Source organism: Mirounga angustirostris, unplaced genomic scaffold (genome assembly GCF_029215605.1).
Source record: "Mirounga angustirostris isolate CCGP_5_RB_7025 unplaced genomic scaffold, mMirAng1.0.hap1 SCAF_8, whole genome shotgun sequence".
NCBI classification, from domain to species: domain Eukaryota; kingdom Metazoa; phylum Chordata; class Mammalia; order Carnivora; family Phocidae; genus Mirounga; species Mirounga angustirostris.
The window spans coordinates 61442485-61470465 of record NW_026991716.1 but is presented as its reverse complement, the minus strand read 5'-3'; the positions used below and the strand labels follow the sequence as shown (position 1 = coordinate 61470465).

Below are 27981 nucleotides of genomic sequence, written 5' to 3'. Positions count from 1 at the left end.
TATACAAGAGGGAATGTAGACATGGACAAGTCTCCCTGGTGTCAATAAAGAAGCTACTTACAAAGATAATTAGGTGTTTAAAGTTGAAAGCAGCTCTTTTGCAGATTTCCCAGTCTACAGATCTATGTATAGTTACCACTCAAAAATTACCTGATTTATCACATTAATGGGCACTTTGAAAAATTTTTCCTAGGGCTGGATATTTTCTTTAGCAGAATTCCCATACGTTAGTTTGAATCAGCATTTGTGCAATTATAGAGCACTTGTATGAGGCCTAAAGATTAAGAGTGGAAAGAAATGTTTATCAGCAGAGTTTTACCTAGATGGACAAAATTCTCTTGAAAACACTTATGGGAAATCTAAGTCCCCCACTGATCTTTTTGCTTTCCACACAAAAATAGTGATGATAAAGAGGAAACTAACTTTCTGAACCATTAAATATTATATTATTTCTCTTGCCAAGTTCCCTGATGGATATTTTATAGATTTTCCTTAATTTAAAAAGTAGATTATTCAAGATTCCTGAAATAATTACATTCTAAATATAACATTAGCTTATGCAGTGCTTCTTCCATTTGTAATATCATTTTTTTCTCATAACCATCAAGTTAGATAAAGAAGGATTAGGTGCTATTATATAATCAGGAAACAGACTCTAAGGAAAAATCAAAGACCGATCTAAAATATGATATAGAGATCTGGCTCTGTGTCTTTTCATTCTTCCTGTTCTTCCTTTCCTCCTTCCTCCTCTCTTTTAAATTTTGGGCTTTAAAAGAAACACTCAGAAACTACAAGTATTCAAGAAACAACAACAGTAACAGTATATTAACCACTTGGTGTCAGGAATAAACACTGTAATTCTATAACTTCAGACATCTCCAAGGTGAGTGATATTGTTCCCATTTTACAGAGAAAGAAATTGGAGCTCAGAAAGTGTTTGTAGCCTTTCCCAAGGCAACATGGCCAAGCTGAAGAGATGGGGTTCAAATCACAGAACCAAATCTCTCCCTATCACAGATGCCTCCAAACTGAAATAACTATTATTTAACTAATTCAAACCAAAGAGTGAATTAAAAGGTAGACTTTAGCATATCGTTTTTACAGAAGACCTTTCAGCCTGTATCTATTCAGGAAACGACATAGAAATTGGCACTTACAGGAAGGGCAACCTTGCATTATGGAAAGAGCATGGAGCTGGGGGGCTGGGAGACCTGGGTTAGAGCTAACTTAAACAGCAGATCCATCCCAGAATCCAAGGGAACCCTCTAAACCTATTTCTTTATGAGCAAATGCAGGTGTTGGACTTCCTATTTTCTAGTTCCAACTCTAGATTCTACTAAAAAAAAAAAGTACTCTGTGTTTATTATTATAGGGGTTATTTTCTTTTCTCTTGTGCTTTCTGCATAAATAACCTTCTCTTTAATCAATTCATATCAGAGTCTGTAAAAACGTCCATAGATATATCAGGAAGCTGGAAGACACCAGGCTTCCTGGTGTCACACTCTCCCCGGTGACTTATGTGGACGGAAGCTTCTGGGTGAACCTTTTCTGGCAGCCACTTCTACCATGGCATGGAGCAGTGGAATTGAGATGGTCACAGAAGACCCATTTGGCTGCTCTTTGTGGGAACTTCAAGACTTAAGGCTATCAGCTCCACCATGAGCACCATCAGACTGAAGTCCAAATAGCCAGCTGAGACCAGCTGAACTTTAGCAGTTACCCATCCAGGAGCTGGCTGGCCTAGTCACTCTACAGTTGTGCACAGAGAGCATCCAGGTGATACCCCAGCGATCTTTTCTCCTGTTCTCCTCTGCTGCCACAATATTTAGTATACCTCATCAATGCCTCCAGATTCCATACTGGGCAAGAAAGAAAAGAAGGGTATAAAACCTGAATGACTAGTAATTTACCAAAAGAAACAGGGTCATTCTGGTTCTTATTCAAATTTTGAATAGTCCAGATATTTAAACAAAAGGAGAACTATAAACATGAAGTGATAGAAATCGTTCCATTGGCAAGTTTAAGATATCCCCACCAAACATCAGGGTGGGACTCATGAGGTTGGACTCAGATGAGCTATTAAGAAATAGGTGCTACATTTTCTTTACATGGCTGAGTTCGGCGTGAGTGACTTTGTGACCTCACTATACTTTTATATTATAATTTGAGTTCATTACAATCAGCTAAAAAAGGGCAAACAGAATGAAGAATCGCCCTTTTCACAAAGTCAAGTTTAGCTCAAGTTTTTCGGAGTATACAACACACTCAAGCCTTGCTTAGGATTGCTCATCAAGAGTGCTCATGAAGTTTAAAAGAATTTGGATGACCATTTACTTCCATCCATGAAAACTTCCACAGGGCTTCCATTTAATGAAATCTTAAGATAAGCGAGTTTTTTCATTTCAATTTGGTTGTCAACATGTAGGAAAAAGAAAAGCCCAAGTTAAAGAAGGAATATAATCAGAAAATCAAACATTAAGGGAAAAAGCCATTTCTTCAAGTGTGACCTTTACTGTCAATCTGAATTTTGGTCTAAAGTGTAAAACCAGAGGGAAAAAAGTCAGCTCTGCTGTGAACTGCTGAGGGAATTGCTTTTATTCTGCCAACGCTCCAGATGCTTTTTGTACAGAGAGACTTCATCTCATGCTCACACTTGTTTATTTCCATGCATATAACTCTCAGCCAGGCATGGAAACGGGGACTTTGTTGATCCACTGACTATAATTTTTATACTTCATCTTACCTAAAGTTTCAAGCCAAGCAGGAAAACTAGGACCCTGTAATTTTCTTTCTTTTTTTAACCTCGAATTTGAATTAATGACATTTGTTACTAAGTGACCCAAGAAACCAGGAAGAAACTATGATCTAGGTTTGTCAAAGCATTAAATACTTATGAAATGTTTCAATGTAAATCTTTGTACTTGTCATAACAATAACTCATTTTGAAGGCTCCTTGTTTTGAGGAAAACATTTTATTTCAGAAATGGATCCAGAAATAGCTGTCCCTACACTTACACATTTTGTTTCAATTTATAACTGCTAAACATTTTTTTAAATTCAGTCATTGTTTATTGAGTGTTTATTATGCACCGAGTCCCGTGTTAGGCACCCAAGATCTTGTGAAGGCTGCATTCTCTCTGAAGGCAGAGGGAAGACTGGGGGTCGTTTGCAATAGATAAAGGCCTATGGGGACAGTGGGGATGCAAATGAGGGAGTGGAGTGGAGACAATTCTGAGAAATAGAATTAACAGAATTTGTTGTCCAACTGGATGTGTTGACAAATGAAAATTCTGAGGTAGCTCCCCGGTTTCCAGTTTGGAGATAAAGTGATGCCATTCAACGAGATCAGAAATATGAGGGTGACAACCGAACAGATACCTCCACGTTACCCCAGAGATGAGATCTAAGGGAGCTACTCTGCACAGAAAGTCACGTGGTCAGAGATGACTGCTTTCAAAGTTCATTTTCAGAGCCCCAGTGGGTTTCTCTCCCACATGGAAATGTTTGAACCTGCTTCAGAGCCTGCTAAACTTGATCAATGGCCAGTGGTAAATACACTCAGCAGCGAGAAAAACTCCTCTGTGGAGAGGACTCCAGTCCTCGATTAATACTGTAGCATAGGTCAACCCACTGTCTAGACTGATGCTTCTGAATCCATTCTAATTAGCAAAGGGTTTTTGAGAGTTAAAAGGGGCCACCCGTTGCAAACACGCTGAATAGAGAGCCAGGAGGCTTAGGTCCTACCCCAAGCTCTTGCATCTGCAGCATTTGAGGGAGGAAAGTCATGTCACCTCCTCATTATCTAGAAGATTAGGATCCACACTCACTGCCAACTATAGAAGTCTGTAATTTCCCTTCCCATATATGGACATTGAAACAGAAAAATGAGGGGAAACCGGTCGAAATGAATGCCAGAGAAAACAAAACTGTTCAACTTCTCTTTACACCATGAGAATTTATTTCATATCTTATTTATAGTATGTGTGTGGCATTCTGAAAGGACAAATGGTTGAACAAGACAATGACCTAAGACCTAGGGTGACCCCATTTTAATTTTGCTGTATGAAGATACCTACAATTTAGAAGTTTGAAAGATGAATATTTATTTAGCACAAGATTATTCATCTTCCTAGTTCTGATTATAAGTAAACAATAACAAGTAGGCCACAATGTTCATAGAATTAACTACATACACATTTTCAAATAGTGTTAACTATTAAGTGGCCTTCCACTAAGACATGAAGTAAGTATCTATTTGGAGGGTTTGAAATCAAAATTTTCTGCTTTTGATAAAAATCAATACTGATAGTGTCCTAAAATAAACTAGATTATCTCCTGATTCTGATCAAAAGGCTTCAGTTCTGCCTCATACTCCAGTTCATTCTTGGCAAAAAAGGGAAATCAACTCAAAAAAATACTAAGGGTATAAAAAAGGCCTCTTTTGTACATTCATTATATTCACAGTGAGGGAAATCTTCTATACTGTTGATATCAGTGTACCTAACATAAAATCATCAATTCCATACCTGGTAGCTTTTTTAGTAAAAACTACACTAAAACTATAAGATACCTGTTTCTATCTGTAAATCTGGTAAACATAGATTAGAGTAGATTGATTTCCATTGAGATAAATTCTACATGATGTATGTCATGACCAAACATCTCGTTTTCTTCTAGAATACTAGCAGCCACTGTAAAGGAGTATCTTGAATATGTTCCTCATGTTTAACCTACACTTGAATCCTTTCAAGAAACCCACAAAATAGATATTACCAATGAGAGACCAAAGACCCTGAGAATTTACATGACTTGTCCAAAGCCACACAGCAAACTATAAGTGATGGTTTTGCCATGTGGATCCAAGTCTCTTGCCTGAAAGTCAGCTCTGCTCCATTAAACAAAATACCTCTTTGCCCTCATTTTTTACTCCTTTTGGGCTTTTTCTTGAACTTCTCTTTCTGACAAGAGTCAAATTATCCATTCAAAGATCTCAGACAAGCTCAGCTTTCTAAGGTAAGCTGTCAGATCTCATTTGGTTCACATCATCTACCATTTCTTTGTTTATTCTTCTTCCTCTAAAATCTTCCTTTTCCAAAGCTGAGAGTTGAGAAAACAGGCTATTTCAATCACAACAAAAATGTTATATACTATCTGAAAAGAAAATATTTATATATTCACTGGTAAAGTATACACCAAGGTTATAAAAATAGTAGAATGGTAACTAGTATTAGCAAAATTACTTAATAAACCCAGTCCTCCTGAGTAGTTAAGCCAAATCCATGCTGGCTCTCTAATCTCTGTCTTTAGTAACCTATTTTTTTTTTTAAGATTTTATTTATTTATTTGACAGAGAGAGACACAGCGAGAGAGGGAACACAAGCAGGGGGAGTGGGAGAGGGAGAAGCAGGCTTCCCGCAGAGCAGGGAGCCTGATGCGGGGCTTGATCCCAGGACCCTGGGATCATGACCTGAGCTGAAGGCAGATGCTTAACGACTGAGCCACCCAGGCGCCCCAGTTTAGTAACCTATTTTTAAATGCTCTTCCAATTAATCCAACTTTTCTCAGGGATAATCCCAAGGGCAGGATAATCCTTAGATGTTCCCTCTGTCAGTTCAGCCCCTTAGTCACAATCGCCAAAGCATAAAATCACCTACAAGAAGTCAAACTGCCCATCATTACTTTTATCCAGGCTGGGATTTCCTTCCCTCCCTGGAACACCAGCTTGCCTGCTTTGCATCCACTTGAGGTTTAAAATAAGGAACACGTTATAATTTTTTTTCCCCAAATTCTCTCCCATATTAAATTTTATGCTCTTAAAGAAATGCAGACTCAGTCTTGAATTTCTCACTGTACTGAGAATCTCCAGTCTCTTAGGATTTTACATTGCCTACAGACATTCAACATTTGGGGAAAACTTTTCCATTTTCTATCACCACAATGTGCCCATTCTTCTCTCATGACACTAATTGCATGCACTCCTCTCTACTAAACAATTCATCCCAAAGGCTGCAGTTAAAAATCATGCTCACTCACCACTGTGGCTGTTATTTTTTCCCTCTCTAACAGTTTCTCAATTATGCGCAATGTCATTTCATTCTCTTACCACAGTCTATTCTTAGTTCTTTTGTCCTCTCTTTTCCTGCCTATCTAGATCAGTCCAGCCAAGCCCCTCTTCATCCTCAGCCACACAGTCCCATGATATCTAGAGCAACCTCTTCCCTTTCATCTCACAACTGCATTTCTCTTAGTCAAACATTTGACTTATTACAATGGTACTGTAACAACTTTGTAGGGTGATGGCTGGTGGCTATGCTTGTAATGATCTAGGCATGACATATAGAGAAACTGAATCACTCTGTTGTACACCTGAAACTAATGTGAATTTGTGTGTCAATTATACTCTTATTAAAAAGACCAGACCTATTTTAGTGAAGAATGTCATCTCCATTAATTATTCGTTTTCATTTATCTGTGTTCAATATACTTTTTTTTGTTTGTTTGTTTTTTTATTAAGTTTTTTTTTATTCTTATGTTAATCCCCATACATTACATTAGTTTTAGATGAAGTGTTCCATGATTCATTGTTTGTGCACAATCAATATACTTTTTAAACTTTGCATTAGAGAAAAGCAAAAAAAAGAAACAATAAATATTCAAGTATTTACACCTGCGATCTGCCCTCCAGAATCTTGCCACAAAAATAACTTCACGTGTAAGATTTTACCCTTCAAAATCAAATATTTATTTTACAACATAAAAGGAAATAATGTTGATCTCATATGATAATCATAAAAATATGTCTAATCATAGAAAAACAGCAAGTCATTTGTTCCAGCTCTTCAAAAATATTTTAATCATGCAAAATCAAGATAATGTACTCTAACATAATGCTAAAATGTTAACCAAGATGAAGTGGTTTTTGTTCATTTTACAGGATATTTGGCAATAGTTTTTAAAAATAATTACTCTAAAGGAACTCTAAATATATTATTTCAGAAACAATATTTTAAAATATAGCAGTAAGCAACAGAAACTATTGTTCTTTACACATTTGTGGCATAACACTGCCATACAAGTTATAGAATTATAAAATAAGTGTTTCATAGTACCATACAGATCCAGAAACTGGTTACAACTCCTACCACACACACATGGTATTGGTACTAACAGACATGCACAGCATCCTGTAATTCATACTGCAGTAGAATACAGAGCACAGAGAAGAACCGGTGGCTGCTGGACAGTGAGAGCTTACGTGGGAAGTAAAACACCCAGCTTTTTCAGAACCCTACCCATTTTCCCGAAATACTTAACATACAAAGGACACAGTAGTTTCCAAAGTGAAAAGAGTGCCAGGACCCAGTTGGCCATCTATCTTCTTAGGTAATACTAATGAAAGGCCAATAGCTTATTTAGGAAAAGTGAGTCAATGGTCTTTTTATAAAAATGAGGGAAAAAAAAACGCGTATCAAATGATAAGCTAATGCTTTGCTCTCAACTCTTAATTGTAACGCCGCACAATGAATATGCTGTCAACTCTTTTATGGGAGATAGTTACTTCATTTCTAGACAACCTTATTACTGAATCTATCTCAGCCAGTCCCTCAGTTTCATTTCTGGTTAGTAAAACCACCAACTATTGAAACACATTGGCAAAGAAATTAAACTTAGTATCTGATTATTTGCCTACTTCTATCTACTGAAGGGTTTCAGTCTACTGTGGAGTAGGCAGAAGTCATGGTTCAGATGAGAGTATTAATGGGATTCTGTTTGCACACCAATCCCTAATCTCCTAGGCACAAATAACACAGAGCTAATTCTGAAATCATATCCCCACCGTAAAGCTTTTACAGATCATTCCTCATCTGCTCCCAACAATTCTGTCACTTGTACAAACACATCATTGGTTATATCTTTATTTCTGTGGTAAGTTTCTTGTTACTGTTTCTAATCTTTTGTTCCATTTGTGTTTTCCTTTTCTTCACCTGAAACTAAATCTCTTAGCACTGAAAAAAATAATGCCCATTTGACCAATGAGTACAGAACTTGAACATTTCTTAGGACCAAGATTATTATATAACTAATCTCTCTGTAATGTAACTGTAAATTGTTCCATAAACTCTGCTATAATTTAAAAAGTAAACTGTTCCATAAACTCTGCTATAATTTAAAAATGAAAATATGATAAACTTCATAGCTTAAATATATTTTCATAAGGTTTCTGATTTCTTTTTTAACAAGGTCTTTCAGCGTAACAAGTAGGCATCAATGTCTTTTGCCTTTCAGTTCATTTTTAAAATACACTGAGTCATTTTATAAAAACTTTTTAATATTTACCTATGAAAGAACAACTCAAAAGAATTTTTGATTGAAGAACTGGGAGGAGGGGTGGGCGGAAATGGTATTTCAATGTTTCCCAAGATAAAGATTCAGCTACAATTTACATAGCAGGTGTCTAATTGCTCACAATTTCCTAAACAACTACAAAAGGGTAGCAAATTATAACAGATATTTTGTGGAAATTGATACCTAATAAAATTGTGTATGGAGTCCAAGGCAGTCCACCTTCTTCAGAAGTCAGGGATAATGGGGCTCAACACCCTCATGATTCAGAGGAAGCTCTGAGGACCCATCATGCCTTTGGAGAGACTGGAACCCAGTGTCGGCTCCACTTGACCAAGATGCCCGCCCACCTGATTCTTAGTCCCCATTCTCAACTCTACTTCCAGGCATAGTTTGAGCCATAAAACAAAGCACTTAATTGTATCCTCCATATGAAAACTTTAATTCAAGCAACAAACATATTAAGAAGCGATTTCCCCACAAATAACTAAAACAATAATTCTCAACAGATCAGGAAAAAAGCAGATGACAAAAAACATTCTAATCTAGGGAAAAAAAGCAAAAACAGTGCTTTTTAAATGTTTCTAATAAGAAAATTAATTTCAGATTCCTCTGACCATTTACTGGAATTAAACTTTTAAATAAGTCTCTAATAGAATTCCATTTTCTGCATCCATCTGCAGCTAAGAAGAGAGTAAAATACAAATATTGCTTGTAGTAACTGAGAAATGTTTAAAATGAAAATCATGGCATGTAGCAAAATCAAGCAAGAGCATAAATAAATGTACCCATGTAGTTAATCTTTCTTACCGTAAACACTTTTTGTCAAATATAACACGTTGTTGAACACTGTGGCAAGTACACTTCCTTATGAACTAATGCTATTGTCACAAAGGGAAATTTCTCCAAAATGAAAAAGCACCAAGGTAAATTCATTAAAATAACTGATATTCATGGTTTGGAAAGTTCCTCATGACAAGATTTTACAATGGAGTAAAAATTTAAACTTCTGAATGAAAACCATTTACATTAGTTAAGGCACATCTGGACACCTCCAGGCATTCATATTTATAACTATATTATTATTAACTTCAGTAATAAGGGATTTCTAAAAACACAGCCTGTCCCTGAACACAATCTGCTGGGTGGGCTGGATAACTAGAACAGGGAAGGAGGCAGGCTAGTACTCACTGTCACCCTAGAGATTACCCACACAAATCTGTTCATGTCATAAACACTACAGAATTCAAAGCTGAAAGAAGCCAAAATATGTAACTCCTAATTTTCTAGATCCTACATTGACTCTGATTGACCCATACTATGATGACTACCTGTCATCATTCTCTACAACCACACCTGCATTTGAAATGATTCTAGCAATTCTAACTCCAGCCTACCTTATATTTAACACATATACCCCAAAAGACAAAGGGGAATTCTCTAAGTGGGAAACAAATTAGAAGTCTTCAAAACCATTCCTGTAACAAAGGATCCCCACTCAGCCCAAATAGACATGGGAGACCCATAGACGAAACTACATTCAAGTAAGATCAAGAATGTCCTTCTTTGGTTAGGAAATAAAACTTCTAGAAGAACCTCAATTATAGAAAGACAAAAAACCTGGTTGATTTAGTTACTCAATAGAGTATAAACTCAATCATAATTCTATTTTAAACTTGGGAAATTTAACTGTAAACAATTAACCAAATAGTCTCTATCAGTTCAACCAGTTTTTGACCACTTGATATGGAAGTTTACCTACTAAAATGGTTTTTTAAAGAGCAACTCAGATAGAACTTTGCACTGTTTTTCCTTTTTCGCCAGATCATATTTTCACTCACATTAAAGCATAAAAGCTAGAAGCAAAGTAGGTAATTCTATACAACAAAATATGAAGCATAATGAAAACGATGGTTGTTAAGTGACATTTTCATATACTTGTATTTTTAATACTTCGCAAAAAAAATCTTGGAACTTCTCTAGTAACTCCTGAGTTATACATTTTATTTTCTACTTGAAGCTGAAAAAAAAGTAGTCTCAAAACCAAAATTCAAAATAATTTTTGAACTGAGAATTAGACCTGATTAGAGAAAGCAGACACATTTTCACTTCTATTATGATTCTTTTGAGTTTCTTATGAAATTAAGCATGAAATTGTATAATGATACAATATTCTTAATGTTATAAATGTTTTCTCTACTGTACAGAAATATATCTTATAATTATATATCACTTTACAGTATTTCAAAATACTTTCACATATATTATCTCCTTAGAGATATGAAAGCACAAAATATTAGAAATGTACTAGACTAACCAAGCGATATAACATCTATTTGCCATGAAATGCAATTTAATATTTTATCAATAGCCAATGTTTATATCCTCGCGGTCCAAGGTACAACAATAAAGTCTATATATTTGCAAAGATTCAATAATGTTTCTAGCTATTTGGCCATGCTTCACCGCATTTTTAAAACAGCTTCTCAATAAATTTCTGCAAGCATATGGTAGTTTTTAAAAATACAAAACATCACAGTCAAACCCAGAGGGCTGTTTCATATCTAAGACCCACATAAATACATATCTATAGATCTTAGTTAAAAAACTATTAATTGTACAAAGTATTCTTTATAGAAAAAAAATTCCAGACACTCATAATTTTTATTTGCCGAAGGAATGACATCCCCTCACTTGTTCTCCACTGAAGAATTCTCTCATAAATTATTTGCAGATTAAATAGAGGAATCATACTATTACATCTGAATATGGATCTTAAAAATGACATAGTGGGAAAAGGCCACTGTTTTAAATGGAAGCCAGGCAGTTTTCCCTTGAGACTAAATATTCTCAAATTAATTGGCACAATCTAATCAAAACCCTAATTAGGAATAATATTCTAAAAGTTAAATTGTTGAATGAAATGTTTTTACTTGTAGGGGCTCTGATACACTACAGTTTCCAAGTCATTTCAGATTATATCCATTTATTTTAGTCTCTGTCCACTGTTTTTTAATATTTTAATATCTGGTCACAAATTTTTAATATTATACACTTAGAAAGCAGTCTGACCACTTTATCATGAATTCAAAATTGGTAAGATATTTTGAATTAATCATGTTCCTACAGTTCGGTTCAATGTGACAACCACGCTCACTGTCTAACCCTGGAAAACTGTTTATTAGCTCTATGGGGACATTGCTACAAGCATCACATTAGAGGGTCCATACAAAAAAGAAATTGAAATGCAAAAGCAGAATTGTTTCCCCAAATCTTTATGCTCACTTCACAAAACAATAGAAAGCAAAAAATGGGATATTATGGGAACCAAAAATAAGAAAACGCTCCAAATTAATTGGAGTATGATAAACAACTTGGTTATAATATTCATATTTAAAAAGTCAAGTTTGAGCAACTGTGATGTTTCATGTAAACTTCAAAGCAATAAAGTATTTCTAAAGGCATACTGTTCATATAGTCTCTAGAAATCCTCTGCCGGAAATCCCCTGATCATAAAGGTAACAGAAGATGGTATGATATAACTAACAAATAGGACACAGTAAAAATTCTTGGGGGGTTAAATGAATCTAAAAGCCCAAGAGATACACAAGAGCCAACTCCGCTCCACAAATGAAAGTGAAATTTTTTTCTATTAATTGCTTTAACTGTATTTGTATGTATGCTTTGAAGTTCCCACCACAGCGTTTCTGATTATTTTCGGATTTGTAATATTAATTAGTAATAGTAGTACAGCAAATAAAATTACTTGCTCTTAACACCAGTATCAACACATTAAGGGCTTGCTAAACCTAAGGATATGGAATTTTAAATCTATTCTCAATTTCAAGGTTTGACAACTTTAGACACACATCAAATTGTTTTCTTTTTTAAAGATACTCTGGACTAAGCACTCTTATTAATTTCATAGCCCATGGAACACTGAGATAGTCAAGGATTTAGGGACCACTGCCTTGTTGTCAGTGTAAGAAGCATGCTGTTTAAAAATAGTAATTTCTTTCCTTATTTTTTAATTCTTTAGTCATTTGCATTCAGAAACAAGCACCAAATTTATATAGAACAGCCATAAAAGCAAAATCCTTTTCTTGGACTTTTGCATCAAAATTGGTTCTTAAGCATTTAACATAGAAAAACATTTTTATTATTTAAAAAAAAAAAGCAAATTCTTGGTTATCGTACAGTTGAAAGTGCCCCCTCTGTTCCACTTAAATTTCAGTACAGGGGATCACTTGAACGTACTCTAGAAAAGTACATGCTGGCTGACAAAGATGGCAAATGAGGGCAAGTGCAGAGAGACGGAAAGAGGAAAGGACAGTGGGGCCAAGAAATGGGCTGGGAGATGATCACTCCCCAAGAACACAAATTTCACGTACCAGAATTTAAAAATAAGCATGTGGAGGTGTTGCAGTGACGAGTCCAAATTACTTTCCGAAAAAGTCTGAAACGACCACATTTGTTTTTCCAGCTTAAGAAATAAATCCATAAATTGGGCAGAAGCATGGCAACAGAATGAAATTTATCCTCTTGCTTTTTATTCGTGTAGACTGGCATCTCCCAAAGAATTTATTTGATATATCAAATACTACATGATTATTTCTAGATACATTGAAAATAATTTAAAAGCAATTACTACGGACAGAATTTGAAAAGTCACACCCGAAAAGCATTACAGAATACACTCCTTTATTGGGTCTTGCTTAAAACTTCTTACTAAAGATTAAATTCATTGTCATCCAAAATGAAAAACCAACGACAAAACGTTGACAACAGAAATCACAAATAGATGGCTACAATTCGCAATGTGACCTCCGTTCTTCAGGAGACCTTGCAGGGTTCCTCCCCCCCCTTACCTACGCTGGGGTGTGCGTTCTCGGGTAATTCACTGTCATTGTCCCTCACCGGGGGAACCTGCAGGTCCAGGATCTTCACAGTCTTTGTTAGGAGTTTCACCTTCTTCCTCGTTCTCAGGGGGAGCTGCACTCTCCTTCCTCTCTGTGGGATTGGTGCCTGTTTTTTCCGGGTCAGAATTTTCCGCCTTACCGTCCTCTGTGTTTCCGGGCTTGGTAGCTTCACTGCTGGGCTCGGCGCCTGGCCTGTCTGTCTCCTCTCCAGGCCCTCCAGGTGCTGCCTTTTTTTCTTCCGCCGTTTTGCTATTTAAATGAACAGCTGAGGAGGAATTTTTGGAGTCCTTGGATTTTTTGTGCATCGAAGTTTGACTGATATGACCAGAGGCGGGAGGGGCAGGCATTTTCTGGGCTTTGCTTCCTTCTGACTGTTCTTTCCTCGGCGGCCCCCAGATAAAATTCTCTGAAGGCGTGTAATGTTTCTGGGCGAAACGTAGGAGCTTTCTCCTCTCTCTCCTGTCTCTAATCGTATAAACAAAATACTCCAGAGCACTCTGTTTAATATTGGGAATAGTATTTTCCACAAGAGCTTCATGAAGAATAAATTTTACAAGAGGAGATTTAAAACTTTCATATCCAAGCTCACCGAGGCTTTTAAGAATACGAGTGATTCGTAAATAGTTGTGCTGGGACCTGAAAGAGAGGATTGAATAAAATGTTGGGGGGTGTGGAAATCAGTTGAAGGAAAGCAGGGGAAAGAAAAGTACTGGAAAAATATTTTTTAACCGAACAAGGACTTTACTGAAAGTCGTATTAGACACCATGGGAAGAATAAATCAGACGTTATTAAAACCTTATACTTCAATGTAATGCCAATCTATGTGAAATTCAAATATATAAATTTCCCTTGTTGCTTTAGTTCTGCATATTTGAAAAATATCTAGATCTAAAATTGATTCCCACTGATGTTGAATTGTTGTTTATTAAGTATACACTGAGGATGTGATCTCCTGGAGCATTTATTTGCAACAACCCACCAACTGTATTGTGCCCACCACAGGTAACCGGTACCAAACATAAATGCAACATTAGGCGTCAGCTGAAGGTATGATTCACAGTGTCAGCAAAATCCACCATTTTAGCCAACTTACAAGGAAAGCAGCAAAAACCACTCTACCTTGCTAGAACCATCTGACAAAGGATGCAAAACTGACTTCTAGAGCAGAACATAGTTAGGAGCATGGGCTTTGGAGTCACACCTGAGTTCGCACCATGGCTTTACCACCCACAGCTATGTGAAGATACGGTATCTCTCTCTGACTGAGTATCCTCATCTGTAAAATAGGGGAAATGGCCCATCTTACTGGACTGTTAGAAGAATCAAAATGAGTTGAGACATATGCAGGGCATGTAGAACTCAAAAACTACTAGATACTATTTAAAATTCACATTGTTATTGTTATTATTTAAATATGGTACTAAGGGCCACCTCTATGTACCTCTCCCAACTTAATCACCTAATTGTCTTCCATCTGGGGCCTCTCTCTCCTTTTTCCCCAATCGGAGTATTTTAAATTTTGCTTCTAATGGCATGGACTCCAAAGACGCCTTTTTCCCCAAATTGCACAAACTTCTTCTCTGTCCCCAGACTAAGGCCTTTATCAGATGAAGGCTTTCCAAGCCTCCATCTCTCACAATTCATAGTATCTCTGCCCTACAACACCGGGCTCTAGTTGCCTTATTACAAATACCTGGCTGCATCCGCAAGGCTTCTTCAGCTGCACGTATTAATCATGGATCATCAACAGCCCAGGTATTTGTTTACCCTATACTGATACACAACCATAACCACCACTTATTTCTAACTTCCTAAAACCTGTTTTATACACCGGACATTGAACTTTATACAAGCAATGCATACACCTGCTTTGGTTTCACTTACGAAGAGCTAGCAAATTATTCGGGAAAAGTGAAGAAGGATGCTGAATTACCTGAGGGACAGAAGGGGATGGTTCCACAGTCTAACATTTTAATAGGAAAGCTTATCTGGACAAAACAAAAACCTTTATGATTCAGGCTAGCCAAATCTTGGAAAAAACAAGTCTAGCAGTTTCATCATCCCTGTTCTTCTGGATGTTTACCACGAAAGTATTATCCTCATATTCGACTCTTTGAGGCCAAAGGCTAAAACATAGCGGGTATGTTTGTGTCTTATGAATCTGTATTTTTTAACAGTTAGGAAGTAAGAGTCTTCTAAGACAACATGAATTTGAATGAGGTTAAGACCATGTGCCATTAGCAGCAGAGCTGACTTAGTGTTAGGTTAGTATGGAGTTTCTCTTCTCCAAAAACTTAGTGATAAAATCCTTGAGCAACATCTGCTTCATAAATCTGAGAAGGAGATGTATGGAAAAGTGGGGGGAATATTTTTCTCTAAAAATCCCAAAGATGAGTTACCTGATCCAACAAAATTTACTCTATTGCAACCAACTCAACTGCACATATCCAGTCTTAGATGAATGGCCAAGATGAAAGTTCTGTACACATGTATCTGTATCTATATACTCTCTGATTTAAAATACTTATGTAACAGTAGAAAAGGACAAACACTTGGGTTGAAGAGAATGAAAATGAAGATTATGGAACAGAAGTATACAAGAGAGAAATTGAGTGCTTCAGTATGATTTGAAATAAATATGACAAATAAAGACAAAATGGAAGAGAAGAGAACAGCTAAAACCCTCCTAATGTTATGAGCGGTCTTCGGGGTTGCACAGCAGGTAAAAGAGAAGCTGGGCTTCCCGACAGAAGTAAGGGTGGTAAATAGGACCGCAGGTGTCGGGAAGACCAGGTAGGTGAAGAGAGAACACAAGGCAAGAACCAGGAGGTAGAAAATAAAAGTGAGAAGCAATTCCAGAGTCTAAAGTATGGCTCCATAATCTAAGGTGACTACAAATAAAACTGGAAATACATCTGAGTGGTTGGTCTATATATTTGTACTCCCGTGTTTGAAAATATTTCACTTTTTTTAGTCATGGTCACTTGTTCACTGAACGTTACTTCATTTCACTTTCATTCAATACTTTTTTGTCTGCTGGGCTACTATAAATATATTGAGTTTCCTGCCTACTCTAAGAAACTCAAGATGTCACACAGATTAAAACACAAATAAAAGCTCTGTGCAATACCCAGGGAAAGGAAAACGAGAGACAGTGGGCGGTAGAAAGAAAAGGATCTGAATGGGGCGAGGGAATGTGATGGTTAATTCAGGCTCCCTTCCCCTGACCCAAGCCAGGAGACCATTTTAATTAAAACTTTCAGAAGGGTTCTCTTTCCAGCTACCAGTTAGAGGATCTGAAAATAAAACCCCAGGGAGAATTTAAACTGGCAAACGTCTTTTGCTCATTGTTTGTTCATTCAACAAACATTTACTAAATAAGACTGCTATTCCAAGAAGTTGGGGACGGTGATTGTCTAAAATGATAATCATGCTGCCGTCCTTCATGTCAGTAGGCTACTTGCATATAGCTTTCGTTGACAGTATGTCAGAAATGCTTAGAAACTCTGTCCGGAGACAGCTACCCACATTGCTTAGGCAGAGGTATATATGCTTCTGTTGTAAGTGCCCTATATAAATCAAATTTAACTTGAGTTATGAGTTAATGGGTCTTCTAGTCAGGATCATAAAGCTTTATGCCCATATCTTCAGTGTTTTAGTATAAGCTACCATTTTAATAGCGTTGACTGTGACTAATAAAGTAAAAAGAAGGCTTAAACATTAATACTTATACTCATTTTAGGAAAGCAAGATGAAAGTTCTAGAAAAATACCAAAAAATTCAGTTAACTGATGCTCAAAACTGTTGGGCAAAGAAAAATTTCTTAGGTTACTTTTTTTTCTTGGTACTTGCCCAGCTCAGCTAATCATAATGTGCTAAAAAAAAAAAAAAATGCTTTAAAGTTGTTGGTTTTATGGTCGAGCATTCATAAGTCACCCTATAATTAAAAAGAAAAAAAATCAGTTTGCATACAAAGAAAACAATAAGAAAAATAAACTTTGGCTATAAGTATTAATGAAAGTTATAAATATCCAGGCAAAAGAATACAGCAAATCAATTCCAAATAAACCATGTTAAATTTTCTTCACAGGTTTTAGGATTTAGTAAGCAAAAGTGGGCTTTTGTTTTTTACCTAAATAATGAAAATTCTAATTTTCCCTCTTTTTTAGAAACGTACAGGCACATCTCAGTCTTATAAAATGATTTTTATATGTCTTAGGCCTAATTTATGGATTTAATCTAACAAGGTACCATGCTTGATGAACAGACTGTGCTGAAAGAAGCTCACAACCTAGCAGAGGGGATGTGGAAAACTATACAAGAAATAAGTATAAATGCCAAGAACCATGGTATAAAGAGGGAGAGAGGCCACACTTGGCCTGGGCAGTAGACAGGTTTCAGGAAGAAACAGCTCTGAAGAGGAATGGCTTTATTCCTACCTGCAATTTCATTCTTTCTTGTTGTTTTGTTGTGCTTTAGAACATAGAACAAGGAATAAAATGCATTTCAGACTAGCTTTTGAATTCAAATTCCTGGGTCCATCTACCAGTTGTTCCTATGTTCCATAGAGAATTCCAACCCAGAAAAAATAACATGCTGGCCCCTGATGCACTGCAGGGGCTTTACTTACTCATTCAGATGCTGAAACCTTTCCTGCCAGTTAACGGCCCGAGCAACATTTCCAGTTTTATCAACCAGTTTTATTCCAAAAAATTCTAACATCATCTTATAAGCCAGGAGGAATCTTTTAATTGCTTCTTTTGTTTTTTTGAATTCCTAAGGGGGCGAAAAAGTCAGCTGAAATGATTCGGTAGTTACTAGGACAATAAAATAGCAATACTATCTGGCCATCTCCTATAAAATGAAATGAGCTTGCATTACCTCAATTTCATATGTAGTTAATTCTTTAGCATAAAAGTTCAAGCCTTGTTCTCTCAGGGGGAAAAGCCTATTTTTTAGAAAAATAAATATTAATGTTATCTGGAAAACATACATGATTAAATAGACACAGTTCAAGATACAGAAATGTTAACTGACCATTGAATATAAGTGTGGTTGTGCTCCAGCTTTTCATAATCTCCTTTCCACTTATTTAGAACTTCTTCAATGTAAACACCTAAGTAGTAAATATTTAGAAAATGAGCCAGACATTTAAGACATTGTTGAAGGCACTTTCACATTTAACCACTTAATCTTTATACTAAAACCTGTGACATTTAGTAATAGCACACAAAAATTATGCCAAGATGAATACCCTATGCCATATGCTCAGTTATGTAATAGGCCTAATTTTTCAAAATTCAATGGCACCTCAAGTTACAGAAAGTTCTATCAGACAGGGTTACTCTAAAGCAGTTGACAAACTATGCCATTTGTTTTAGAAATAAAGTTTTATTGGAACACAGCCATGCACATTGCAACAGAGACTACATGGCCCACACAGCTGAAAATATTTACTATCTGGCCCTGGACAGAAAAAGTTTGCCAACCCCTGCCCTAGATGATCCTAAGTTCTTTATTTTATTTATTTATTTTTTTAGTTCTTTAAATACAAGATGGGATCAAAATGAAATGTAGCCCAAGGAAAAAGAAAGGAATAAAAGAAAGGTGAGAGAACAGAAAGAGAGGGAGAAAAGCATGAAAAAGGAGAAGGAAAGAGAGGAAGGAAAAACAGAAGAAAAAGGACCCATTTACACACAGTACACATCGTCCAGCTTAATCTTCACAGAACGCTCCCAAGCCAGTGCTACCATCCCCATTTTACTAATGAGGACATTGTATGATTTATTCAAAGTCACACACTAACAAAAGAATAAATCTAGGAGTAGAATATAGGTCTTTCTGGGCGCCTGGGTGGCTCAGTTGGTTAAGCGACTGCCTTCGGCTCAGGTCGTGATCCTGGAGTCCCGGGATCGAGTTCCGCATCGGGCTCCCTGCTCGGCAGGGAGTCTGCTTCTCCCTCTGACCCTCCCCCCTCTCATGCTCTCTGTCTCTCATTCTCTCTCTCTCAAATAAATAAAAAATAAAATCTTAAAAAAAAAAAAAAGAATATAGGTCTTTCTGGTTCCAAAAACTAAGCCCTCTTTACCACATCCTACTGTTTCCCCATAAGAACTTATTACAGCTGACCCTTGAACAACATTGAGTTTGAACTTTTTTGGTAAGAATACAGTACATAGGGCGCCTGGGTGGCTCAGTCGTTAAGCGTCTGCCTTCGGCTCAGGTCATGATCCCAGGGTCCTGGGATCGAGTCCCACATCGGGCTCCCTGCTCGGCGGGGAGCCTGCTTCTCCCTCTTCCATTCCCCCTGCTTGTGTTCCTGCTCTCGCTATATCTCTCTCTGTCAAATAAATAAAAATAAAATCTTAAAAAAAAAAAAAAAAAGAATACAGTACATAATGCCTATCACATACAAAATATGTGTTAATCAACTATTTATGCCACTGGTAAAGCTTCCAGTCAACAGGAGGCTATTAGCAGTTAAGTTTTGGGGCAGTCAAAAGTTACACATGGATTTCTGACTGCACAGGGGTTAGGGCCCGTTACCCCTACACCGTTCAAGGGCCAATTGTAGAACAAAACCGTCCTACTTCTCTAATTCTGTCTAGGTCCCCACATTTGACCATGTGGCCATTTAGTCAATTTTACAGAAAAAAAACACAACATATTTCTCTAAACATAATTAATCTCATTCTTGTTTCCACCACAGATCACCAGTTTTAGTAGAAGTCTACTCTTGGAAGGTTGAGTAAAAAGTTGTTTTTGAATCATCCTGTTGGCCCTATCAGCATTTTAAAACCATTTACCCCATGATTTCCCTTCCCACTACCCCTCCTCCTGCTTAATAATTAAAATACATCATTGCAGGCTTATGCTTATTGGCAAGTGTTTGTGTGTGTGGAGGGGGGAAGGATATGTGCACGTGTACACATACTGGGGAGGAAATTGGGTAAGTTTATGTAATTTATATAATAAACTAGAATAACATTTTATGTGATCTTAGATAAAACTCCTGACCCCTACCAACCCTATAAGATTTCAAAATAAATTTTGTGGTAAAGATTACAAAAAATTAATGCAGTGCTTGAAGTTAATACTTTAAATTACTGCCTCAAAAATAAATTCACTACTAGAAATAGAAAAATAATTCAGTTAAATACTGTCATGTTCAATGTTTTTAATATTTAAAGGCATTCCTTTAGGTAAATTTTATTAAATTCAAGTCAGAGTCAAATTAATCTATCATCACATTTCTTCAAAAGGTTTTCTTGTCCCAGGTCCTAAAAAAAACCCTAATAATTTAATTAATATTATTTCAATTAGTAAATAAAGTGGTGTGTTTCTATCATTAGTAAATACAACAGAGCATTTTTATCCAGACGCTTCCTCCTAAATCAGAGCAGATTTTGGGGACACAATCTGGCCATTGTAACAATGTTCTTAAGTCCAAACTCCCAACTGTCACATCTCTCAGTACACAGTAGAGGAATTCCTCCTCCCAGCACTCCACCCAGCCTTCAGACAGCCTTCATCCAGTTAGTTCACCAAAGAATGTAGTCCTGCTACTTGGAAAGCTTTGCAATCTATGACCCTCATTCCCTGACTCACATGGCTGTGGATATGGCTCAGTTTCCACTAAGAACAAAGAGCAGAAGCCAGGGCCATCTGGTCACCTCACAGAGATAAGGGCAAGAAGGAGAGACGCCAACTTGGCTGGTTTGACCTGGATAAAATTAGGATGCCCATCATGAACCACAGCATGGTGCCTCAGTGAAATATGCATATTACCATAGTGGATGCATCCTCTCCCTATAGGGGGAGAATCTTAGAAAAGATCCTATGAGGGCAGTTTTGTACAGTTGTGAAGGAGGAGGCAGTTTATTTGGCAGAGTTGAATGGAGATCTACTGTCTCTGGAGTTCCCTTCCCAGGATATTGGAACACTGAACTGGGACTGCTGGAGCTCCCTGACCCCTGATTCTGAAAATCAACAGGAAAGATAATTCTAATATAAACATTACTTTTCAATTATGTTCTAAATAATTTGAAGGTATGGTTTGGTGAAAAGAATACTAAACTCTGGATCCTAGACCCAACTCTACAGTCGAGTGATCAGACAAGTCAGTCGTTCAAGCTTTAAAACCCAGTAACCTCATCTTTAAAATGAGGAAGATTAATTTGATTTCCTCTAAAGTTTCTTAGTAATCTAATATCTATGATTCTGTAAATTTATAAATCTTATCTCTTTGCCTCTCACAGAAGTGGCCCCCACTTTCTTTAATATAATAGCCACCATGAACAAGTGGTGGGAAGGTATTGCTAATTCACAGTTGTTCCTCCAGAAATTGCCAAGTGGATGTTCACAACTCTAGAGTCTAGGACTTTGGGGACACATTAGACTACAGACCAAAGTAAAGCCAGTCAATGAACAAATGCATTAAAAAGGTACTGACCACAGAATATACAAAGAACAACTAGGTATATGTTATTATTTAAAGTTTGCTTTTTACCAGGATAGCAGATTACTCACCATCTGGCTTAAATGGAATTTTATTCTTATAAAAACGAAGATTGCTCAAGTCATTTTGATATCGGATATCTTTGAAGTTCTGCTAAAGAAAAAAAAGTAGTCAATCTCCAGCATATGGACATACAAAAAAGGCACAGGACTCTTCTTGCATGTTTGCTTACTAGCACCACAAAATAAGAAAAACAGAAGGGAAATATTTTACATTTTAGAAAAAACATTCTATACTCTTACTGGGTACTGATGTCGATATTTGTACAGATCCCTCGCAGCGTAAAAGCTTCTCTTTGGTTTGGCAGTTGCTTCAGTGGCATCACCACCCTAAAATAAAAAGTGAAATTCCATTTACATGGTGAAGGAAGATAATCTGAGAAATTTCTAGAACACTTAAAATAATGAACATCCGTAAGAAAAGCCTGAAAGGTAATAAGCTGTTCAGAATAATGACAATATTAGAATTTTTTTTTAAATTACTCAACTTTTTATTAAGGAGAGTTTATAACTTACTCCACAGCAGGCATAGTATTATAGTAAGCCCTGAGTACTCATCACTCAGTCCCAACAACCACGAGGCCATGGTTAACCTTGTTCCATCCAGAGCTCTAGAAACTTTCTTTTAATGATGCCTACTAGCAACATTTTTTGGCATTCTATTTGCCTGATTTGAACCCAATAACATTTGTCCTAAGGTATTTTACTGAATAAAAAAAACTTTATTATTCACCAAGAACCTATAGAGGCCAAATGTTCTAGATCAATATTCATCAGATATAGAACTCAAAATGAATTTAAGACATTTACTTTACCAGAGGTCACACAAGAGATTCTATGACAAAATTTATTTTAGAATACATAATACTAAAAAATTGTTAAGATAATAAATCAATTCTACAAAGAAAATTGTCATTAACTTTGCAACATTTAGCTGTACTTAGAAGGAAAATAAAACTTATGAAATGATTTGCAACGACGTGAATAGAACTGGAGGGTATTATGCTGAGTGAAATAAGTCAATCAGAGAAAGACATGTATCATATGATCTCACTGATATGAGGAATTCTTAATCTCAGGAAACAAACTGAGGGTTGCTGGAGTGGTGGGAATGGGAGGGATGGGGTGCCTGGGGTAATAGACATTGCGGAGGGTATGTGCTATGGTGAGCGCTGTGAATTGTGTAAGACTGTTGAATCAGACCTGTACCTCTGAAACAAATAATACATTATATGTTAAAAAAAAAAAAGATAGCAGGAGGGGAAGGACGAAGGGGGGGAATCGGAGGGGGAGACGAACCATGAGAGACGATGGACTCTGAGAAACAAACTGAGGGTTCTAGAGTGGAGGGGGGTGGAGGGATGGGTTAGCCTGGTGATGAGTATTAAAGAGGGCACGTACTGAATGGAGCACTGGGTGTTATACGCAAACAATGAATCACGGAACACTACATCAAAAACTAATGATGTAATGTATGGTAATTAATATAACATAATAAAAAAAAGAAAAGGGGATTTTTAAAACAAACTAAATAGCTTTCTAAACTCCATCCTTCATAGCACCATAACAAGTACACACAGGCATGAATAATCTGTGAATCCAGTGATAACACAAGGTGACATAAATCAGCAAATTTAAGACATATATACACAAAGTAGTAAAAGCTCTCAAATGAACTTCAGATTGTAGTAACTTATATGTGGTAGTTTATTCATACTATTTAAATTCTAAAAATTCTCACCACCATGAATAATTTTTAAAATGTAAGATATGGGTCAATGTAATCAGTTTCAATTCTCTAACTATACGTACTATTAGAATGTATAAGGAAATGCTTTGTGTCCCGCGTCATGCAGAAGGACAATAAGTCAGATGACAATGAGGAAAGAGAAGACACAGTTTAGGTCTGCATGTTCATTAAGAGCTTCACCCCCCTCCCAATCCCTTTCTCATCATCCTCCACCCCCATCTGTGTTGACAGATTAGCATCCTCCAAGCAGTTTTCGCACATTTTTGAAGTGGTGTGATTCTCACTATTACTACAAGTATAGAGATACTTACTTTAACACCAACTTCTCTGATGTTTAACATTAGCTACTCTGTCATGTTATATAAGCAAGGAAAAGCTTAAATTCTGGTCCTTGCCACACGTTTCAAAATAGCTCTGCCTAGCAAGTTTCTGAATCTATTTAGCCTGAGCTACAACCATATGAATCATCATCCTACATTTGTATAGAAAGCACTTTTCCATTTACAAAGCACTTACATGTATATTATTTCATTTGATTCTTATGACACACACCTGGATGGCAGTTATTAGTGTTTCCAGCTTAGAAACAAGGTAACCCAGGCTTAGAGAAGTTGAACAAGGCCCCAGAGCTCAGTGAGAGCACAGGAACTGGAATACCAGGCTTGGGGCTACAAGTCCAACTAATTAGGCATGAATCCATTTCAGCTCCACTAAAAGTGAAGGAGCATGATAGGAACCTTGGTAAAATGTCAACAGCCCAAGCCTTGGATTGTCTTAACTCTGCTACTTATTTGTGAGGCCTTAAGCCAACCACTTAACTGAATCTTAGTTTTATCTTCTGTGAAACAAAGATAATGACTCATGCCCCTACCTATTTCCCAGGATTATCATGAGAATGACTGCATCCTCCAACCTCTAAATGTACCAACCTGCAAGCATCTGACCTTGTTCCTCCAATTTCTGCTCCTTTTGGATTCCCTATCCTGTGCCTTTCACCTGCTCAGCCAAGGATTTTTTTCCTTAATATATTGTTCCTATTTCCTGCATCATCAAAATTTCTCTCTTCTGGATCATTCCCCTCAGCAGACAAACATGCTGTAGTATCACTAATCTTTTTTTTTTTTTTAAGATTTTATTTATTTATTTGAGAGAGAGAGAGAGAATGAGAGACAGAGAGCATGAGAGGGAGGAGGGTCAGAGGGAGAAGCAGACTCCCTGCCAAGCAGGGAGCCCGATGCAGAACTCGATCCCGGGACTCCAGGATCATGACCTGAGCCGAAGGCAGTCGCTTAACCAACTGAGCCACCCAGGCGCCCGTAGTATCACTAATCTTAATACAAACATACACAACGTTCCTTGACCAAATCCTCCCTCAAATACAGATCCATAGCTCTGCTCCCTATTATAGGAAAATATCGCCAAAGAATTGTGCATACCCCCCGTCTTCTCCTCCTCTTCTCCGATGACCCACCACAATGAGGCTTTCATCCTCAGCATTCCATCTAAATGGCTCTTTCAACATCACTAAGAAATCTCCATTTTCACCAAACCATGTCTCAGTGCTCAACTCAGGCAACTTCCCAGCAGCACTGGCCAGTTAAATGTTGTCTCCCTCCTTCCTGAAACACTGTCAGGTGCCACACCTCTCCTGGTTTCTTCCTATCTCATTGGCTGCCCCTTGTCAGCCTTCTCTTTGGCTCCTCCTCCCCTTCATATGTTCTAAATTGAGGAGTGCCCAGGATTTAGTTCTTACTCCTCATCACTCCTTAATGACCACATATCTCCCAGGACTTTGTACACCACCATTCTTAGAAGCTGATGATTCCAGTCCTGGACTAAGGTTCCATCCATAGATATGTTAGGAATTCCACTTAGATGTCTAATAGGTTATAAAATTCAAGAGAATTCTTGATTTAAGCTCTGATGATGCTTTTTCCCCGGACTTGCCCATCAAGTAAGATGGCACCATCATTTGTCAAATATTCACTTGAACTAGGAATGAAGGCAATGAAGGATGTGAGAAGTAGTCATGACTGGGATATATTCTAAAGGTAGCTCTAGCAGTACTTGCAAATGACTATGGGGAGAGGCAACAAATGGAGTTGAGAGTCAAAAAGCAACATTAAAAAGGAGATTTTTTTAAGGAAGTGAAATGGTGACACTAAGAAAAATATATCATTAAAGGGGAAAAGGGAGGGCTGCTGTGGTCTACCATCTTCTGGGGTCACAATTAACAGACTGAAACATTAATTATCAAATTGTTTTACACAGATGGACCTAGTTAGCTGGATTGAATCTAAGCTGGTGTTTTTTGATATCCCAAACTTCTCTGAGAAGCTCTTAATTGGGAGACAAGATAAAGGGAAACTGGCATGCAGCCTCTAATACTTTGGCGGGGGTGGGGGGGATGGTTGTTGAATTCACAATGCAAAATGACCCATCAGCAAACCAGAACGCAAGGGGCAGAGAGAGTCACAATTCCAACAGGTTAAAGGTTCTACATTGGTTACAGACATACTTGGGTTTGCATCATTCATTCTCTCCCTGGATGTTCTTGGGCAAGCTTCTCAAACTCTCTAAGCCTCAGTTTCATCTAAAATGGGGATGAAAAACAGCAACTCCCACCCAACCCCCAAAATTGCAGGTGACTGAAATAACATGTTTAGCATAGAGCCTGCACTAGGACTTTGCTTTCTCCTGACCTACACAGAGACGATCACCCAAATTTACCAGGCAGCCTTAGCTGTAATATTTAGGTGGTGACTCCTCTACTCCAGCCAAGCACCCTGTGGTCATATTTGACTTCGGGCTCCGTTTTTTGTTTTTGTTTTTGTTTTTTTCCCTCACTCTCATTCTTCCCCAGCTGATAAAGAGGAGGGCCCAATGCAGAACCCCAAACCTTAAATACCTCCAGGATGCGCACTTCTTTTAGAGGGCTGGTTATACAGTTCCTCCTTTTTAGTTTTCTGAATTATTTTCAGTCCGTCAGAGGTTAAAAGGGATATTTATCTCTTTACTAACCTCTCCTCCAAATTGTATTAGGCAAATGATTTAAGCACAGTTCGATCAACAAGTCTCTGGACGATACAAGAGTTTTGAAGAGTGCCCTGAACTCCTCAGTTGAAAGGCCTTAGTTAGGGTAAGAATTGTGGCATTTCAACTTGGGTTGGGGACCTTCCGCAGTACTTTTAATGGCTGTAGACCCTACTGTAGGGGAGAGTGCTCGCAGCTCCTTAGTTGCAGTCCCTCCTTATTCTGGGTAATTTTTACCAGTAACACGCACTAGACCAGTTTTCAACAATCCTCTATTTTTAGCCAGGTTCCTCCCACCCCACCTTCGCAGCACCCAGCTGCGCTGCAGAGGCAAAGAAAATACCCATTCAAGTCGGGTTCTGCCTTGAGGGACTTCCTCGTCGTGCCCGCGGTCAGGCCCCAGGCCGGCAGGGGACGGCTCCGGCGCTCCCGGCCACGCCAGGGCCCCCGGGTCCGCGGGGCGGCGGGACGGCCGCGAGCGCCCAGGGGTCCGGCCGCAGAGCACCAGCAGCCGCTGGCTTCCCGGCCCCCGGGGCGCGGGGATCGCTCGGCGTTTGCTCCCGTCCCCGGCGACGTCCTTCCTCAAGGGGCAGGGGCGCCCTGGCCCAGCCCGAGGCCACCGCGCGGCCGCGTACCTGCTCGGCGCCCGCCGGCTCGGCGTCTTGGTCCGGTGCGGTGCCGGCGCGGGGCCGCCCGCCGACTCGCTCCGGGGGCTGCGCGGGCTGCGCGGGCTCCTGCCCCGGGCCCTCGCCGCCGCCGCCCGGCCCCGGCTCCTCGGGCTCGGGCTCCGAGTCCGTCTGCCAGGTGGAGTCGCAGTCCTCCACGGTGGTGGGCTCGCGGAAGCTGACCCCGCCGAGCAGGTTGCCCATTGAAGAGGCGGCGGCGGGCGCGGGGCCACGGGGCTGCGGGACGGGCGCTGGGCGCGGGCTGCGGCAGGCACCCTAGGGCCCGGGCATGGCCTCGGCGACGGCGCTGGGCGGCAGCCTCGGCCCGCCCGCCGCCGCACTGCCTCAGCGCGGCGAGCGGCAGACAGGCACACTCGCGGGGAGGAGCCGGCGGCCCCGGGACCGCCGCCGCCAACGCTCGAACCCGCCCATCTGGTTCCTTCTCCTCCGCAGCCGCGGGAGCCGGAGCCCCGGGGAGCGAACTGCCTCCGCTCCCCGCACCCGCGGCCTCAGGGACACACCTCAGTGCCCCCTCTCCAGCCCGGAAGGCCTGCCTTCGCTGGGCCTTTGAGGTCTCCTGGGGAGGATGGGCGTCTGCAGCTCACCCGCCCTTCTCCACCCCTACCCGGGGCAGGACCGCCAGTCCCTCTCCACCCCTACCCGGGGCAGGACCGCCAGTCCCTCTCCACCCCTACCCGGGGCAGGACCGCCAGTCCCTCTCCACCCCTACCCGGGGCAGGACCGCCAGTCCCT

The 27981-nt window shown here is 38.9% G+C and overlaps 1 protein-coding gene across 2 annotated transcripts; it reads right to left on the bottom strand.

Moving 5' to 3' along the window:
• Positions 1-6829: 6829 nt before the first annotated feature.
• On the bottom strand, positions 6830-27970 carry OGFRL1 (opioid growth factor receptor like 1). Of its 2 annotated transcripts, none has more exons than XM_064597755.1 (7): positions 27199-27970; positions 22024-22110; positions 21793-21874; positions 18301-18379; positions 18145-18211; positions 17894-18039; positions 6830-13898 (listed from the first exon to the last, which is right to left on the bottom strand). In XM_064597755.1, the coding sequence occupies exons 1-7, from the start codon at positions 27430-27432 to the stop codon at positions 13247-13249; spliced, it is 1347 nt and encodes a 448-aa protein (XP_064453825.1). In that variant the 5' UTR covers positions 27433-27970; the 3' UTR covers positions 6830-13246. The 2 variants fall into 2 exon arrangements, with proteins under 2 accessions (XP_064453825.1, XP_064453826.1); XM_064597756.1 differs by having other exon boundaries at positions 21793-21871.
• Positions 27971-27981: the final 11 nt, after the last annotated feature.

What these genes read in the sequence shown, in the direction of transcription:
- OGFRL1 (XM_064597755.1), bottom strand. Translation starts at nt 27,432, where the DNA reads ATGGGCAACCTGCTCGGCGGGGTCAGCTTCCGCGAGCCCACCACCGTG. An exon ending in AATATCGACATCAGTACCCA is followed by an intron (nt 21,875 to 22,023) that starts GTAAGAGTATAG and finishes TTTTTTCTTTAG; the next exon opens with CAGAACTTCAAAGATATCCG. An exon ending in AATTCCATTTAAGCCAGATG is followed by an intron (nt 18,380 to 21,792) that starts GTGAGTAATCTG and finishes TTTACTACTTAG; the next exon opens with GTGTTTACATTGAAGAAGTT.